Source organism: Prionailurus viverrinus, chromosome A1, assembly GCF_022837055.1.
Source record: "Prionailurus viverrinus isolate Anna chromosome A1, UM_Priviv_1.0, whole genome shotgun sequence".
NCBI lineage: Eukaryota > Metazoa > Chordata > Mammalia > Carnivora > Felidae > Prionailurus > Prionailurus viverrinus.
This window is the reverse complement of record NC_062561.1, coordinates 204,112,563-204,129,537: the sequence shown is the minus strand read 5'-3', so window position 1 is coordinate 204,129,537 and position 16,975 is coordinate 204,112,563. Positions and strand designations below refer to the sequence as shown.

Genomic DNA, 16,975 nt, shown 5'->3' with positions numbered 1-16,975 from the left:
CAGAGGAGGTCTGCAAAGGCCCAAGACTCGTTAAATCCTTTTAAAAAAGGAAGAGTTTGGTAGCAACCTTAAGACTTTCAAGACACTGACCATTTTGTGTGTGACCACATGAAACATGGATGATTTGGAGGCAGCGGCCACCAAAGGCTCTGATCGATTGATCTCCGAACAGAACAGAGAGCCTCCACTGCTTGGACATAATCAGCGGCACATTCTGAGAGCTGACCTGGACAGACCTAGGCTCTATGTCAACTGTGCGTCCACAGACCGATTTCGTGTTCGGTTTTGTTATTTCCCTACCCCCTGTTCTATCTGTTTGATGTGTTATTTGTCTTGTGATTTGCTTTGTGTGACATGTAAGAAGCAAGTTAAACAAGTAGTGAAATGTCATTGAGTTTGGAATCGTGAAACTGCTTTATAATTATATTAATCTTGCTTTATGATTGAATAAAGCTGACACTGTAGAAAGACACAACTCGTGTGTGTGCCTTCATAGCGTGCTCATGACAACATAATACTTTGAGATTTGTATATATTGGGGAATGATCACTACAAGAAAGCTAGGTAACATCTGCCACCATATATAGTTGTAATTTTTTTTTCTTGTGATAAGAACTTTGAAGATCCACGCTCTTAGCAACTTTTAAATATGTAATCCAGTACTATTTTCTGTTGTTACAATAGTGTATATTATATCAGCATATTACTAAAGAAATATTTCAAAGTTTTGCAGAAAGGATGAAATCTTCCATGAGTGATGGTGATAAACTTGTCTCTTTGGGGGAAAAATACAGAATCTTATCTCATACTATACTCACAAATATAGGCAGGATGGATTAATACTAAAATAAAAATATAATTCAAGTATGTATAATCATAAATACAGTAAATTTTAATCAAGTAGTAAAAATGTTATAAAACCAAACAAAATAGAGGTAAATATGGAAAACTTTTCATAATTTTGCAGAGTACAAAAGCCACTTAAAGAACACAAAATCTCTAATGCTTTAAAGGAAAGGAGAGGCAAGTCAACAATAATGAAGATCAGAATGACAAAAGCAAAGTTAGTGATAGTTACAAAAGAAACAACAATCTTGAAGAAAATAGTTAAAGCCTATCAAAAATACATTAAGAACATTTCTGTAAATTGGTTTTAAAAAGGTAAAAAAGGGGCGCCTGGGTGGCTCAGTCAGTTAGGCATCCAAATTCAGCTCAGGTCATGATCTCACAGCTCGTGAGTTCGAGCCCCACGTCGGGCTCTGTGCTGACAGCTCGGAGCCTGGACCCTGCTTTGGATTCTGTCTCCCCCTCTCTCTGCCCCTCCCCCACCTGTGCTCTGTCTCTCTCTGTCTCTCAAAAATGAGTAAATGTATTTTTTTAAGGTAAAAAAATATTAGAAAACTATGCAAGGAATAAACAGAAAAAATAAAGTACAAATAATAAATATGAAAAATGCTTCAACCTCAATATTAATGATGAAAATGCACACTAAACAAGAAGGGGATGCAGTTTTTACTTAGAGGACAAAAGTAGAAATGAATTGGCAAGGCATGTAGAAACAGGCTGTCTCATCAAAGAAACAATTTGGTGTTTGTTTTAACTTAAAAATATGCAGTCTTTGACCCAGTTATTCAACTTCTAGGCAAGTTTTATACATGTGCACAAATATAAATATATATCCTATAATAGTAAAACTTGGCAACAATTCAAATATTCAGATTTTTAGAAAGGAAAATTTCCACTTGTGATGGTTAGTTTTATGTGTCAACTTGACTGGCCATGGGGTGCTCAGATTGAGCATAATTTTTGGATGTGTCTGTGAGGATGTTTCCAAATAAGATTAGTATTTGGATCAGTGGACTCAGTAAAGGAATTTGTCCTCCCCGATGTGAGTGGGTAACATCCAATCCACTGGAGGTGTGGACAGAACAAAAGTAGGAAAGAGGGGGAGTTCAACCCTCTTTTCCTATCTCACTACTTGAGCCAACATCTCATTTTCTGCCCTCGGACTGGGAGGTACATCATCAACTCCTCTGGTTCCCAGCCTTTGGAACCAGATTAAATTATACCATCAGCTTTTCTGGGTCTCCAGCTTGTAAACAGCAGATCATAAGACTTGTCAGTCTCCATATCTGTATAAGCCAATTCCTCATAATAACTCTCCTTTTGTGTATATATTATCCTATTGGTTCTGTTTCTCTGGAGATCCCTGACTTACACATCACTCAACTAGTATACTTTTAAGTATACAACTAGAAGTACTCTTGCAACTACATTCGGGCTAATCAGATATAGATAAGCAGTGATAGTGACAATTGTGAGCACACCGCTAAATAGAGAAATTGCTCACTCTTCAATTCCTCTGTGCCGCTCTCCCTCTCCTGCGGGCCATATCAAACATAATGGAGAGGAACCAGGTCCTCTTGTATAAATGAGAAAAACAGTCTTGAGGATGGCAGACCAATAAAATAAATGAAATCTGGGTCCCTGAAAACTGTCCTGGGGAGAGCCATCTGACCCTCCTGGGATTTCCGTGTGAGAAAAAATATACTTTCCATCTGGTTGAAGCCACTGTTAATCAGTTTCAGTTTGTGAAGATAAAAAGATACTTCAAGTGATCCAGTGGTAAATGTACAGGCACTAAATGTGTGACACTGAAATGTGAAAACATGCCATTATAGACACTTTTATCGGAATTCAAATGAGAATTCATAGTCAAAAGCCACAAATCAGCATTCTGACATCTCTAGAGTTCTGATGAAGAGACATAAGCAAAGCAACTTATACTTCATTGCAATTGTATTTTTCCCCCACTAACCTCCAAAGTAGGAGCCATCTGTCAGCTTCATTTCTTTACTGGATTTTGTGATGACACCAGCAACGCCATGTTGAATGAAATACATCTTTTTACCCACAGCTCCTTCTCGTATGATATAATCTCCAGGTTGAAACACCTCAAATCTCAACTTGCTGAGCATGGCAGTCACAAAATTGGGGTCCGCATTAGCAAACAGTGGCATTGTAGCCACTAGTTTCCGACAGTTGAAGTTGACTATCTCCTAAAGATGGCAAGAGTAAAGAAATATTAAGAGAGATATTAATCATATCAGGGAGATAAGCACACTTAAATTAAAATCTATATATAGCACAGTTTTGCAATTTAAATTCAGAACCAAAGATACATAAATTCTAATAATCTGCACATCTCTTCAAAGCCAGAAATCATGGTTTATTTTGGTGTTGGAATTTTATATTCGCAGCACCTAGTATCGTATAGATATATATTAAACACTCAGTAAATGTGAATTAAATATGTACATCTTATCTTTTATACCTTCTCATCCCTTTGCTATACTCTACGTAAAATTAGAACTCAAATGTGGAAGAGTTTCAGTCTCCCTTTGATCTTATTTTATGAAGAAAAGAAGCCACACTACCTCCTATTAGCTATAATATTGCTGCTCCTGTGCTCCGCTGTATTGTTGAATGATCTAACTTGTACCTACTGACCAGAATTCTGAAACAAAGGCCCAGTTGCCAGACAACAGAATTTTTTTTTCTTAATGTTATTCACATTAAAGTGAGGACAATGGAGTGTGCAGAGAAAGGTTACCCAAGAAGGCTGTAATCTAACTATAACCTATTATTGTAAATTCAATCTGTTTCTGGGATAGATCAGAAAACCACTCTTTTCAAGGCCTCCTGGGTTTCCATTGGGAGTCTTGGAATGGAGGGGCCATATGTTCTTTCTCCTAAGTTGTTTGTTTGTTTTATTTCTGGAACCAAGCAATTCTCAATTAGAAGACTTACATATTTGATTTCATTCTGTAGATTCTGGTCCAGATTATACACAGTGCTATCTCCTTAGGCTAACATACAGATATGGGACCAACTATTTTTAATCTTGCAAGTTAGATATGTAAAAGGAAAAACAATAGGAATCTAAATTTTACCACAATGCCGTTTCTCAAAGCTTTCTTCTCCAATAAGCCCCAAGGGAAAAGGGTTAAACCTGAATTTGTGATCTCGTTTAAGAGATACAGAAACTGAAGGAAACCCTGTTAAAAGATGGGAAAAGGGCAAAAATATTTGGAGATAGTAGCAAAGGCTGAGATCTGAATTATTTCTTTGGGAAAATATATTATATAAATTTATAGAGTAAGGCTGAGGGAAAAATGTTTCCTCTATCTTAATTTTTTAAAATATTTATTTATTTTGAGAGCAAGAGAGTGCACGTACTTGAGCAAGAGAGAGCAGGGGAGGGGCAGAAAGAGAGAGGTGGGGGAGAATTGTAAGCAGGCTCCATGCTGTCAATGTAGAACCTGACATGGGGCTCCATCCCAAGAACCATCACATCATGACCTGAGCCAAAATCAAGTGTCAGAAACTTAACTGACTGAGCCACCCAGGTGCTCTGAAAGTTTCCTCAATCTTGTTTTATAAAATGACCCGACCTTATCTTGGAATAGGTAAAAAAAAAAAAAAAAAACCCAAAAAAACCACAACAACTTCCAGCTGATACAGAGGGCACAAAATTTGGGGTCCATCACAGAAAAAAAAGGTATTTCATCCTTAATCATATCTTTGGAGTTCAGCAGAGCAAAGAAGAGTCTCTAATGGTGAGGCTTCATGGAGGATGGTAAAATATTTAAATGTCAGCTGTAACAAGCAAACAGTGAACATAGCAACAAAAAACGAGAAAGATATTACATGCAACACCCAAGCCTAAATAATGCACAGCTGACTCCATGGGTGGCTGTCCATTGACTCGTGGTCAATTTTAACTAGGGCTGAAGTGCCGTGGCAGGGGTGGGACTAAAGCAGGGTTCAGCCCTTACTACGGTAAGTCCTTAGCAAACATGCATGCATGCATGTATGGAAGGTGGAAAGAAGGAGGAAAGGAAGAAAAAAGGAAAGATGGGAGGGAAGGAAAGAAGGAAGATGGAGTTTCCACGTGGAAAAAAGTGCTCACAAAAACGAATTTTGTTCCCATTGGTATTTACTTAAAACTGTTAGAAATCTTTCTCAAGAAAATCACTTGAGAAACAAGTTTCTTGTTTATAAAAAACCATGTTTTTTATTATTCAAAATACTTCTAAACAAAATGTCATGAAGATAAGAGGTGAACCACTCAAGGTACTCAAGCTAACCACATGAGTTGAAGGAAGACAGAGTAGGTCATTAAAAGGACCAGACTGATTGAGGAATTAATGATTCCAAATGTAAAATGACAGAAGAATACTGTGTAGGAAAGTGAAAATAAGTCAGGTTGCAGAGAAAATAAGAATTTTCAAATAAAAATAATAAGGCAGAGAATCTTTTTATCTATGTTCTTTGACTTAAACTACACAATTTTTTCTCTTCATTGTTCTCTTATGCTTTATTTTAGAAAATAATTGGAAGTATATTTTATAAACAATTTAACTGTTCTTTATATGAATAATTCTTTTTATGTGATGCACTGCATATTAAGGTATACCTATTGTGACTGCCTTGATTATAACACTGTGGGGATAATTTCATATTATTGCTATTGCTTAAAGGAACCCATTAATTTTCTCTCTCTCCCTGTGGAACTTTTACCTCCAATGTGACTACAATCAGTTTGAAACTGTAAATTCTAACAAGTATTTGATAAGAAAAAAAATGTAATTAGACAGAAGGTGATTTGCATTTAAAAGCCCTCTCTCCTCCCATGAAAGTTGCTTGCTTGGAGGGCATATAGTTTAATGGAAACACTCATGTGAGTCTAGAAGTGAAGCAAAACTTTTAAAAGCTCTTTTCCATCAATCATATTTCTTTATAGCACATTTTTTAGGGAACATATTTAATTAAGTTATTAATATCTCTCCATATGTAAAACAAGACTTTTAAAGCTCCTCCTCCATCAATCACAGTTCCTTATAAGCACATTGACTTTAAGGAAGACACACGATTAAGTTATTAATATCTCTAATTTCCATCCAGATTCTTTATGGCACTTGTTATAATGAGCTATTTTAGCAACATGTCTGGCCTGAATGAAGAGTATTGACCATATGCTTTAAATTGAGGAACGCTCCATTCCTAAGAGAATCAGACGTAGCCCTGACCTTAATAAGGCACTCCAAATTACTAAGCTTACTATCAACACTTTAAAAAAATGTAGCTACCTCTTCCCAAAGCATCTTGTAGTAACAAGTACAGACGTACTAAAAACCAACCAACCAACCAAACAAACAAATACAAACATCAACTAAGAAAAAAAAAAAATCCTGCAATGATGAGAGTCACTCATAGGGGCCAAATGAAAGAGCTACCAATGGCTAAAGCTTTAACAATTTGTGTAACAAAGTAAATGATGTGGTACTGAATTAATCCCAAAGTATAAACTAAATGACTATAAGATTATACCTACATAATTAAACAACTGAGTAATTTAAACACACAAATCTGTTCAAATTCCAAATACACGTTTACCTATTAAATAGAAACATAATATAACAAACAGTGAAGAATCCTGCATTTGATTCTACTTTGCCATGTCTGTTTACTTCAGATATCAAAGTCTTTCCTTTTTAGCATTGTTTTGTCTTGCTTTGCTCTCCTATGTCATAATTATTTCTGTTCATTGTTTAGTCACAGAGGACTAGAATATTTTTTAAAGTATAATATAGACAGAGTAAAGAGCACAGATTTTAAGTGAACACAAATCTTAAGTGAATTTTTCAAATTTATAACCACCTGATCCCCATATAGGGGTTATCGGAAAGTTTCCCTTTATTTCCTTTTCCAGTTCACACCAGAGGTCTTAGCTATTCTGATTTCTATCACCATAAAAAATTTTACCCGCTCGTGAACTTCAGATTAAATGGGATGATATACTCTGTAGTCTTTTGTGTCTTGCTTCTGTGTGATTCATCCATGTTGTTGGGTGGTGATAGTTCTTTCTTTTTATATTTCAGCCTATATTTCATTTTATGATGCTGCCACAGTTTATTTATCCATTCTACTTTTCATGACATTTAGGGTGTTTTCAGTTTTAAGCTATTAAGATACACCTGTTATGAACATTCTTGAAGTGCCATATGCACTGATTTCTCTCTCTTTTTTCTTTTGGTTTTTTAAGTTTTTATTTTAATTTCAGGTAGTTAACATACAGTGTCATATTAGTTTCAGATGTACAATATAATAATTCAACACTTCCATGTATCACCTGGTGCTCATCACAAATGCACTCCTTAATCCCCATCACCTGTTTAACCCATCTTCCCACTCCCCTTCCCCCACCCCTCTGGTAACCATCAGGTTGTTCTCTATAATTAAGAGTTTGTTTTTGATTTGTCGATTTCTCTTTTTTCCCCTTTGCTCATTTGTTCTGTTTCCTAAATTTTAGATATGAGTGAAATCAGATGGTATTTGTCTTTCTTTGACTTACTTATTTTTCTTAGCATTATACTCTCTAGCTCCATCCATGTTATTGCAAATGGTAAGATTTCTTTTTTTTTTTTATGGTTGGATAATATTCTAGAGAGAGAGAGAGAGAGAGAGAGAGAGAGTGTGTGTGTGTGTGTGTGTACATATCTTCTTTACCCATTCATCCACTGATGGACACTTGGGCTGCTTCCATACTTTGGCTATTGTAAATAATGCTGCTATAAAATATAGAGATGCATGTATCCCTTTGATTAGTGTTTTTTTATTCTTTGGGTAAATACCCAGCAGTGTTTTTAACTTTTTGAGGAACCTCTGTACCGTTTTCCACAGTGACCGCACCCACACTGACTGCTCTTGAATATTTATTTACCTTTTATTGGAATTGCTGGGTGATAAGGTAAGCTTATATTTAATTTTAGTAGATACTACCAAAAATTTTCTAAAATGACTATGTTATTTTTCTTACATGTTAGTAATATATAAGTTCCAATTGTCTTATATCCATAGTAAAATTTGATGTTATCACTCTAATTTTAGCCATTAATAGGTACGCAGAGACATCTGGTTGTTTTACAGTTTTTTTCTCTTTGTAGTTTTATTTTACATTCCCCCAATGATTAATGTTGTTATGCACATTTTCGTATCTTACTGATCAGATGAATATCCTGTTTGGTGAGGTGCCCAGTCAAGTTTTCCTCATTTTCTTCCGGCTGTTGGAGTTCTTTTTATAGTCTTGATATGAGTTCTTTGTTGGGATATACATTGTAAATATCTTCTCCCAATCTATGGCTTGCCTTTTCATTCTTAATGGTATCTTTTATCATATATATATATATATATATATATATATATATATATTTTGGTGAGCTGATTCCAGTTTGTTTAAGTTTATGACAATCAGGAAAATGGGATTTGAGATATACGGAGATTTCTTCTCTAAGTATTATTTTTTACCATAAATCAGCACTTAGGAATCATGCAAATTCTGAGACCCTGGGAGAGCTTAAGCAATATTTTGTTTGACTATTGTTAAAAAATAGTAGTATTTTAAAGAATAGTGCTCCTTGAAGCACTACAATTCTTTACCGATAATTTAACCATCATTGTGGAAAGTTCCATTTTGTGAAACATTTAGATCTCCTCCATTCTACATTATTTTATTCTACATGGTATAGTTCTAAAATGTTTTAGGGACGGTAGCTAGAAATGTAATTACCATCATTACAATAATGAATCACAGAGTAATCTTAACAAAACAGAGCTGCTGTTACATTGCTAAATTCCTACACCCAACACACCCTGTATTTTTAGACTCTGCAGAACACACAAGACCTTCCTTCTAAGAACTTATATTAGACATTCTGATGGCATCCAGACATATAGACTTCTATACTGACTTTAGACACAAGTAAATAAATATAGTCAAATCTGTATCAACTGACATTTTATCACCGAGAACATCCTATAAAAGAGTACTGCTAATGTTGCCCTATTTTTTCCCCACAGTTCAGTTGCCTTGACTAGTAAGAATTAGAGTCAGTGGATGTGTTAGTTTTTTGTTTGTTTGTTTTTTAAGGTAGGGATAATTTTAAGAATGACATTATAAAAATAAGAGACAATATTTTTTGAGTTCTTGCTGGTTTCTAGGTTTGCTTTAAATGTTTTACAAGTATTAATTTATTTTATTGTTACAAAATTCCTATACCTTAATTATTACTACTACCCCATTTTATAGAAGATACTGAGTAATGTGCCAAAGACCGCATACTTGTAAGGGGAAGAACCATGGTTTGTTTGTTGGGCAACCCAGCTCTTTAACTCAGGATTTTGATGGATTCTAAGAAGCCATCTTACTTTTGTACATATCTGGAATTACCAAAACCCTGAAGGTTTTGGTATGAACCATAATTTGTTCTTCTGAAATTTACACATTTTGAGAGCCTGACATGAACATTTGTTGATTGTGAGATAGCAAACTGATGGCTGTGCACCTGGCAATTATTTTAAAAAATCTAAATCTAAATGCCTTTATTTCCTGGAAAATAAAACAAGTTTTTATATAAAGAAAAGCTATTTTTCTTGGAAAGTAAAAGAAACTATTCAGGATTATTCCATGGGTCCTTGCTCTCATCATAGTTCTCATGTAGATAGCATCAGTTTTAAAAAGGCTTCAACGACCTGCCAAAGAGAACATTCTCCTCCCTGTTAATCTTTAGAGGAAGATGATAATCCTGTGGACATATTTATGGGACTTCACTAAAATACATTTTACCAGGCTCAAATCCAAATTTAAAGAATCTGAACCTATATCTCTAGGGGATGTGATTCAAAATCTCTACTTTTAATAACACACTCCAAGTTATAAGCAGTCAGGTTTAGAAACTATGGTTCCTAAAATAAGGAATTATCTGAAAGTTTATACCTAGTTGAGGGAGGAAGATGTACATGTATATATTCTGTAGAAAATAATTGTAAGTAGTAAAATAAATATGGGTTTGTGTGTGTGTGTGTGGGGGGGGGTGCATGCACACACTCAATCTCTGATTTCAAAACCAGTTGGCTCTGTGCCCATAGAAAGTGACTCAGATTCTTCAAATCTTAATCTTTTCATCTGTAAAATGGAGGTTATAGCAACTCTATCAAAGATTATGATAATTAAATGAACACAAGTAAAGCATTTAACAAAGTTCACTCAATGTTATCTGTTTTAACCACTGTAATTTATAGTTTACTAAAAAACAATGTTGGTTAAGATCAAACGAATTGTATAGACTATATACTTTATAAACTTGTAAAGAAACAAAAGGTTCAAGGTAATTTGGTTAAGAGGATACTAATTCAGGTAAAAGAAAAAGTTGAGTTGGGGATTGTTTATTAAAAACCAAAGTTAAAGTGAGTGCAGAGGTTCAGAAGAAGAAAATGACAAGAAATTCTTAGAGTAGACTCAGTGAAATTCCCTTCTGGCTATCATCAAGAATAAAATATAGGCTTCTTATAATAAAGGTGCTCTATTGATATAATAAATTCAGAAGGTGAATTGTACATACACATTCCATTATTTTTTTTTTTAAAAAGGAAACACATTGGGAAATTTAAAAACAATTTCCCCCAGCATTCCTAACTGGCTTATATTGATCTGGTGGTTTGCCTTCTAAATTGCAAGGTGGTTGATTGCATGCATAAGAAAATTGGCCCATACAAGCAGACCTTAATGCTTAAAAATGTTCTAAACATTTATCAAACGTTGACTACAAGTTAGATACTGCTTCAATTTCTTAAACTGAAAGCATTTCCCTTGATTTCTGTGTTCTGTTAGGGAAAATTTAAGATAATCTATTTCTGTGGTTGAGATCATCTGTGTTTTTTTTTAAAGAAAGTTTTTATGACAACTCCTAATTAATTTGAATCTCAAAACCTATGTAATATACTACAAAGCTAAGGAATACTTGCCTCTAGTATTTATTTTGGGGAAATTAAAGGGTTTAGAAACAGAAAAATGAGATTCGATGAATTAATACAGAATGCCTCGGTTTTAGTTTATTGTAGTTTTCCATTTTATTAAAGAAGAAAGTAATTAAGCATTTTTGTATTACCAAACAGCTGCACGTAAAAAAATCTTTGCAAAAAATGAAAATACACATATCTCTTAAGATATACAAAAAAATTTTGTATTCTCATCTCCTTAATAAGAGTGATTTAATGTGCTTGTGTAGTCTCTTAAGACAAACTCTTATTCACCTAAATATAAGTGTAATCATAATATACATTCAATATTTGTTTCTTGTTTCCCACTTTTATAATATAAAATATTTCCCATTTTGAGACACGGTCCTCATTGCTGTCCTTTTTAATGGCAAAACAAAATTCCATGATTAATGGTTAATATCTTGTGTTAATCATAGGTATATTAAGAGAAACCCAATAAAAATACAGAGAAATAGTCTGCAATAGCCTCTTAAATACTGACGTTTTTCACCATTAGTTGTTTTGAAACCCAGCTATATCACTAGTTGCCAGATTAATAGTCTCTTTAAATTATGTTAAAGGTAATTAGCCTAAAATTTCTGCATATACAAATGGCCAATTATGATTAAGTGGCTTAAATGAAATCTGCCTGCTTGTAAAGGACGGATCAGAACAAGACGAATTCTGAGATGTACAAATTCAAACATTTTAATGTTTTCCGTTGTTACAGTTCTCATAGGCATCTAATTTGGTTTTGAGGTATTAAATCACATTTAAGCCTTATAATATGAATGCAAATGAAGTCTGAAATTAATTTAGTCTTAACATAGTCCCACTGATTTGCCTTCCCAGAACACAGGAACATATTGCTCCATTAGGTACCAGGCAGAATGGCAGCAAATGACAGAAAATTCTAACATGCACTTAAATTTGATCATAAAGCAAAGAAAAAGAGGTAGAAGCAGATCAAACAAACCTAAATCAAGGAATTGTATATTGGCAACATGCACGTTCACTGGAGACTTTGTATCTCAGCCCTACTGTGTGGTATCCCAGACTGGAGCCCTGGAAAGATTTGTATAAACTCCAAAAGAATACAACTCCAGTGGCCCGCAAGCTGAAAGCAAGTTGTAAGAATAGTTTGTAGAATAAGTGTTAAGGTATCTGACACGGTAAACACAGACTGACATGAACTGTCAAATATAGCAAATAAAGCAGACAGATGTCCAGAAATATGCTGAACTAAAAAATACTATTAAAACAGAACCAGCAGATAGTAAAGTGAAGACTCAATCTTGAGAAAACGTGTTTGGAGAATTGGAGAAGAACCTATATTTGAAGAATTTAAAATAAAACCCCCATAAATTCATTTTCATCATGAACACTCAGTAATAGAAATGATGTGTGTATAATAGTACATGTACATGTGCAAAGGATGGGAGGAAATCAGGCCAGGCCCTAAACCAGGCAGGCATCCTAAGCTGCACTGAACATTCATTTACATGTCACTTTGGTTGGACTTGCACAGAGCACTGCATGTATTGCCAAGTGTTATGGGCTTAATTGTATCCTCTCAACATTCATATTTTGAAGCCTTGATTCCTAATACCTCAGAATGTGACCGTATTTGGAAAGAGGACCTTAATAGAGGACATCAAGTTAAAATGAATTCATTAGGGTGGGCCCTAATCCAATCTTCCTGGTGTCCTTTGGAGAAGAGGATGGGGACACACACAGACACTGGTGATACAATAGCACAGAGAAAAGACCATGCGACGACAGAGAGAGAGTGGCCATCTGTAAGCCAGGAAGAAAGGTCTCAGAAGCCTCCAAATCTGCTGTCACTTTGATTTTGAACTTCCAGCCTTTAAAAGCGTAAAAAAAAAAAAAAAAACACAAAAAAACCAAAACACATTTCTGTTGTTTAAGCTACGCCATCTGTTGTATTTGGTTATGGAAGAAACTACTAGAATGAAGTACTAGAAACTAGTACTGTGAAACTACTAGAGCAAGTTAGGCTGGTAAAGGTGTGGAAGGAAGAAGGAAACTGCTCCCTTCTGAATTATCTGCCAAGACATGGGAGAACCTCGGATCTGAAAGTGAGGGAGAGGCAGGGGCAAGATGGATACACGACCCAGTTAGGGTCACTCTGAAGTGATGTGGAACGCAACCCCCACACTGCAACAACTTCTGAGCTCTTTGGTCCGGGGATAAAAATCCAAAACAATATTTCCTTCTACCGAGAAAGGATTTTACTTTATTTTTGTATCGAGCGTGAAGCATCTGGGGTATTCAGGTGATAAGAGCAGCTGGGAGGTGGAAATGGCTCTGAAGATCAACACTAGAGATACAGGATTGGGTGCTAGAAGATTAGTTTTTTAAATTTTCATAAAATATATATTTAGCTATTTGGTAGTTCTAACCATTCCTAAGTGTGCAGTTCACAGACATATTCACGATGTTGTGTAACCATTATCACATCTAACTTTTCCATCACTCTCAGCAAAAAGTCTGGAAACTCCCCCCGTCTCCCTCCCCTCAGTCCCTGGTGACTTCTATTTTACTTCCTGTTGCTATGAATTCGCCTATTCCAGGAAGTTCATATAAGTAGAATTATACAATCTTGCATGGGACTAATGTTTGAAGGCCTAGAAACAAACAATGCCACTGGAAAAATCTCGGGAGGGGAAGGGAGGTAATGACCAGTGTTAGGGAAAATTAAGGAAAAGGCCCACTAGTCTAGCTCTCCCTTATTCTAATAATACATGTTATCTTTACCCCTCTTCCCATCTCCCTGATTTCCTTTCCATATCCTCACCAGCACTTGTTCTTGTCTTTTTAATAACAACCATTCTAACAGACGTGAAATGGTATCTCATTGTGGCTTTAATTTGCATTTCCCTGATGATTAATGATGTTGAGCACCTTTCCATGTACCTACTGGGCATTTGAATATCTTCTTGGAAAAAAATATCTTAAACATTTTTTTTTAAGTTTACCCACTTATTTTGTGAGAGAGAGAGCATGCCTGCACACATGTGAGCAAGGGAGGGGCAGAGAGAGAGGGAAACAGAATCCCAAGCAGGCTCTGTGCTGCCATGGTGTCAGTGCAGAGTAGGATATGGGGCTTGATCTATCCCACCAAACCAGAGATCAGACCTGAGCTGAACCCGAGTCAGTCGTACTTATCCGACTGAGGCACCCGGCGGCCTGGAGAGAAAAATCCATTCACATCCTTTGCCCATTTTTTGAATTGGACTACTTATCTTCTTGCTATTGAGTTGTATGAGTCCCTTAAACACTTTGGATAGTAACCTCTTATCAGATGTGTGGTTTGCAAATATTTTCTTCCCTTCCATAGGTTGGCTTTTCATTTTGTTCATTGTGTCTTTTGCTGTGCAGAAGCCTTCTAGTTTCATGTCGTCCCATTTATTTACGTTTGCTTTTGTCACTTATGCTTTAGGTGTCACATGCAAAAAAGTCACTGCCAAGATTGACATCAAGAAGCATTTTCCCTGTGTTTCCTTCTAGGAGTTCTATGGTTTCAGATTGTACACCTAAGTCTTCAATCCATTTAGAATTTTAGTATGTAGTGTCAGCTTTTCTCTGGCAATTAACCATATATGAACCTTTTACATTTCTTGTATTTTTAGTAAAGTACTTTAACGTTCTTTTCATAGTTTATTTTTTCCCCATGTATTTATATCTTGTCTCTACAAGCATAATGGTAAGCACTTTGAGACTAAACCATATTGTACAATTTACCTTCCCATCATGCCTGGATCAATGTTTTGCACATATTAAGAAACTGATAATTTTCTTTTGTCTATTTGTTTTCTAGAAACTAAGGATGCAAGAGAAAAATCTCTACACCAAAAGAGAGAAAAAGACACAATTTCTTTGTTTGGCAATGTGACCATGAGCAGGCCACTTGAAGAATTTTTCTAGCCTTTTGTTATTGTGCCTATTACACGAATATCTGATAATTAAAAAGATCCTTTATAATTTTACAACTCAGAGTCTAGCCTGTTTTAGTTAATCTTAACTAAACACATTATAGATGGAATCTTAAAAATCAACAAGTATGTACTTAAAAAAAAAAAATGAGTGCAAATTGCTCTAAGTAAATACGCATGCAGATTATGCTTTCTTCCTTAACAGTCTATTCAACAAATTAAAGGTCAGAAGGACAGTATTATACTCTCAGCCCAATTCATGTTCTGTGAAAATGAAATATACTGACGTCCTATATTCTACTGGGACACATGATCTGTACCTATTTTCAGCCCATGGCTCTTCACACTCCATTGTTTAAAAATAGATCAGTTCTGAACTTTGGAGACAGACTCAGAAGGGCATTAACCTCCTTCTCGACAGTTAAGTTTGCCATTTTGCTTTAATCGAATAAGTATAAATCTGATCATGTTAAAAATAGACCTTCTTACTTTGTACACACTCCAACAGGCTCCCATAAGCAGAGGGGTATAGTTCACTGAATTTTTCTAATTAGTTTTTTTTAGTTTTAAATACACTGCCTGCTTTTGCTAAAGCATTCATCAGTCTCATGATCATAACATTTCAATGCCAAATTTTGATGCTAAGACATTGTCTCCAGAAAGCTGGCTGTTAAAATGAAGGAAAGGCTTTATTAGCAGATCATTTGGATACATTCCAGAAGAAATGAGACATATGATAAGAATGGACACTCCCTCTTCTGTGTGGCCTAACATCCTCTGAATAACCCTCTCATGGCATTCATAATACAGTTATAATTGATTATTTAAATTTCTGTCTCTCACTAAGCTGCAAGAACTATGACAGCTGGGACTGTATCTTATTCTTCACTGGATCAGAGTAATACTTCGAATTAAATTTTCCTGTGCACTTATTATGTGCCAGGTGCATTTCTAATTTTTTATATTTTTTGCTAATTTAATCTTTAAAATTTTTGTTAATGTTTATTTTTTGAGAGAGACAGAGACAGAGTGTGAGCTGGGGTGGGGCAGAGAAAGAGGGAGATACAGAATCCGAAGCAGGCTCCAGACTCTGAGCTGTCAGCATAGAGCCCAACGCAGGGCTCGAACTCATGAACCATGAGATTATGAACTGACTCGAAGTCAGATGATTTAACTGACTGAGCCACCCAGGTACTCCCACTCATTTAATGTTTATAACAACTCTATGAAGTAGTTAATCTCACCATCATCCACATTAAAAAATGAGGAAAGGGAAATACATACAAGTTACTAAACAACCTAAGTCATACATATAGTAAGTTGTGGGGCTGGATTTAAATGGGGCTGGTGGAAACAGGGCCATGCTCTTAACCGTGATGCTGCATAGCCCCTTCATAGTAGTTTTTCATTCATTATTTGTTGTACAACTGAAAGTATACATATGACTATTAATGGCACTGAGCATATCATAAAAGGGATTTAAACTATTCAAAACAATAAAACTGGATACAGAGCAGTTGTGGGAAAATAGGAGCATATTATAAGTGAATGGAAGGAGAAGCAAAAGCTCTCTAGGTAGAGCCAGGTCAAATAACAACTGGAGGGAGGGGAGGTTTCTAGACATCACTTAGGTTGGGCTTTGCAGACTCAGAATTTTGACCAGACACAGCCACAGAGCAACCAGAGATCGAAGATTATAGATAATGCATACATACATCATAAAATAATAGCTTTAATTTGAAATGCCAAGTTTCTGAGTACCATCTCAAAGTTTTTCTCAGAAAATTACAGTTGTTCTGGTCCATGTATTTTAGTTCACAGTGAAATGAAGATAATTTTTTAAGATGACTTTACAATCCCTCCTCAGAATGCTGACAATTGTAGTGGGGCCAGTGCTCAGGTCATAGTGGCCTAACTGAGGACGGTCATGCAACTTCATTTGCCATCTTTACCTCATGAGGTGGCTCCTACTTCGGTTTGGACAGGGAGACCGGCAACATTTGTTTCACAAGCCACTGACAACACTCTAGTAAGACTAGGAACAGAATCTTAAAAAAAATATTTTTGTCTATTCTATGGATGTTACTAGGTTATAGAAATTTTACAGAGTATCTATATACCTTCTATAGTGATACTCT

The 16,975-nt window shown here is 35.5% G+C and overlaps 1 protein-coding gene across 1 annotated transcript in view; it reads right to left on the bottom strand.

Moving 5' to 3' along the window:
• HCN1 (hyperpolarization activated cyclic nucleotide gated potassium channel 1) overlaps positions 1–16,975 on the bottom strand; it is a 399,603-nt gene that overhangs the window by 46,705 nt on the left and 335,923 nt on the right. Inside the window, exon 6 of the mRNA XM_047866836.1 lies at positions 2,819–3,059. Within this exon, the coding sequence (XP_047722792.1) occupies positions 2,819–3,059 (241 nt within the window). The remainder of the gene's footprint in view (positions 1–2,818; positions 3,060–16,975) is intronic.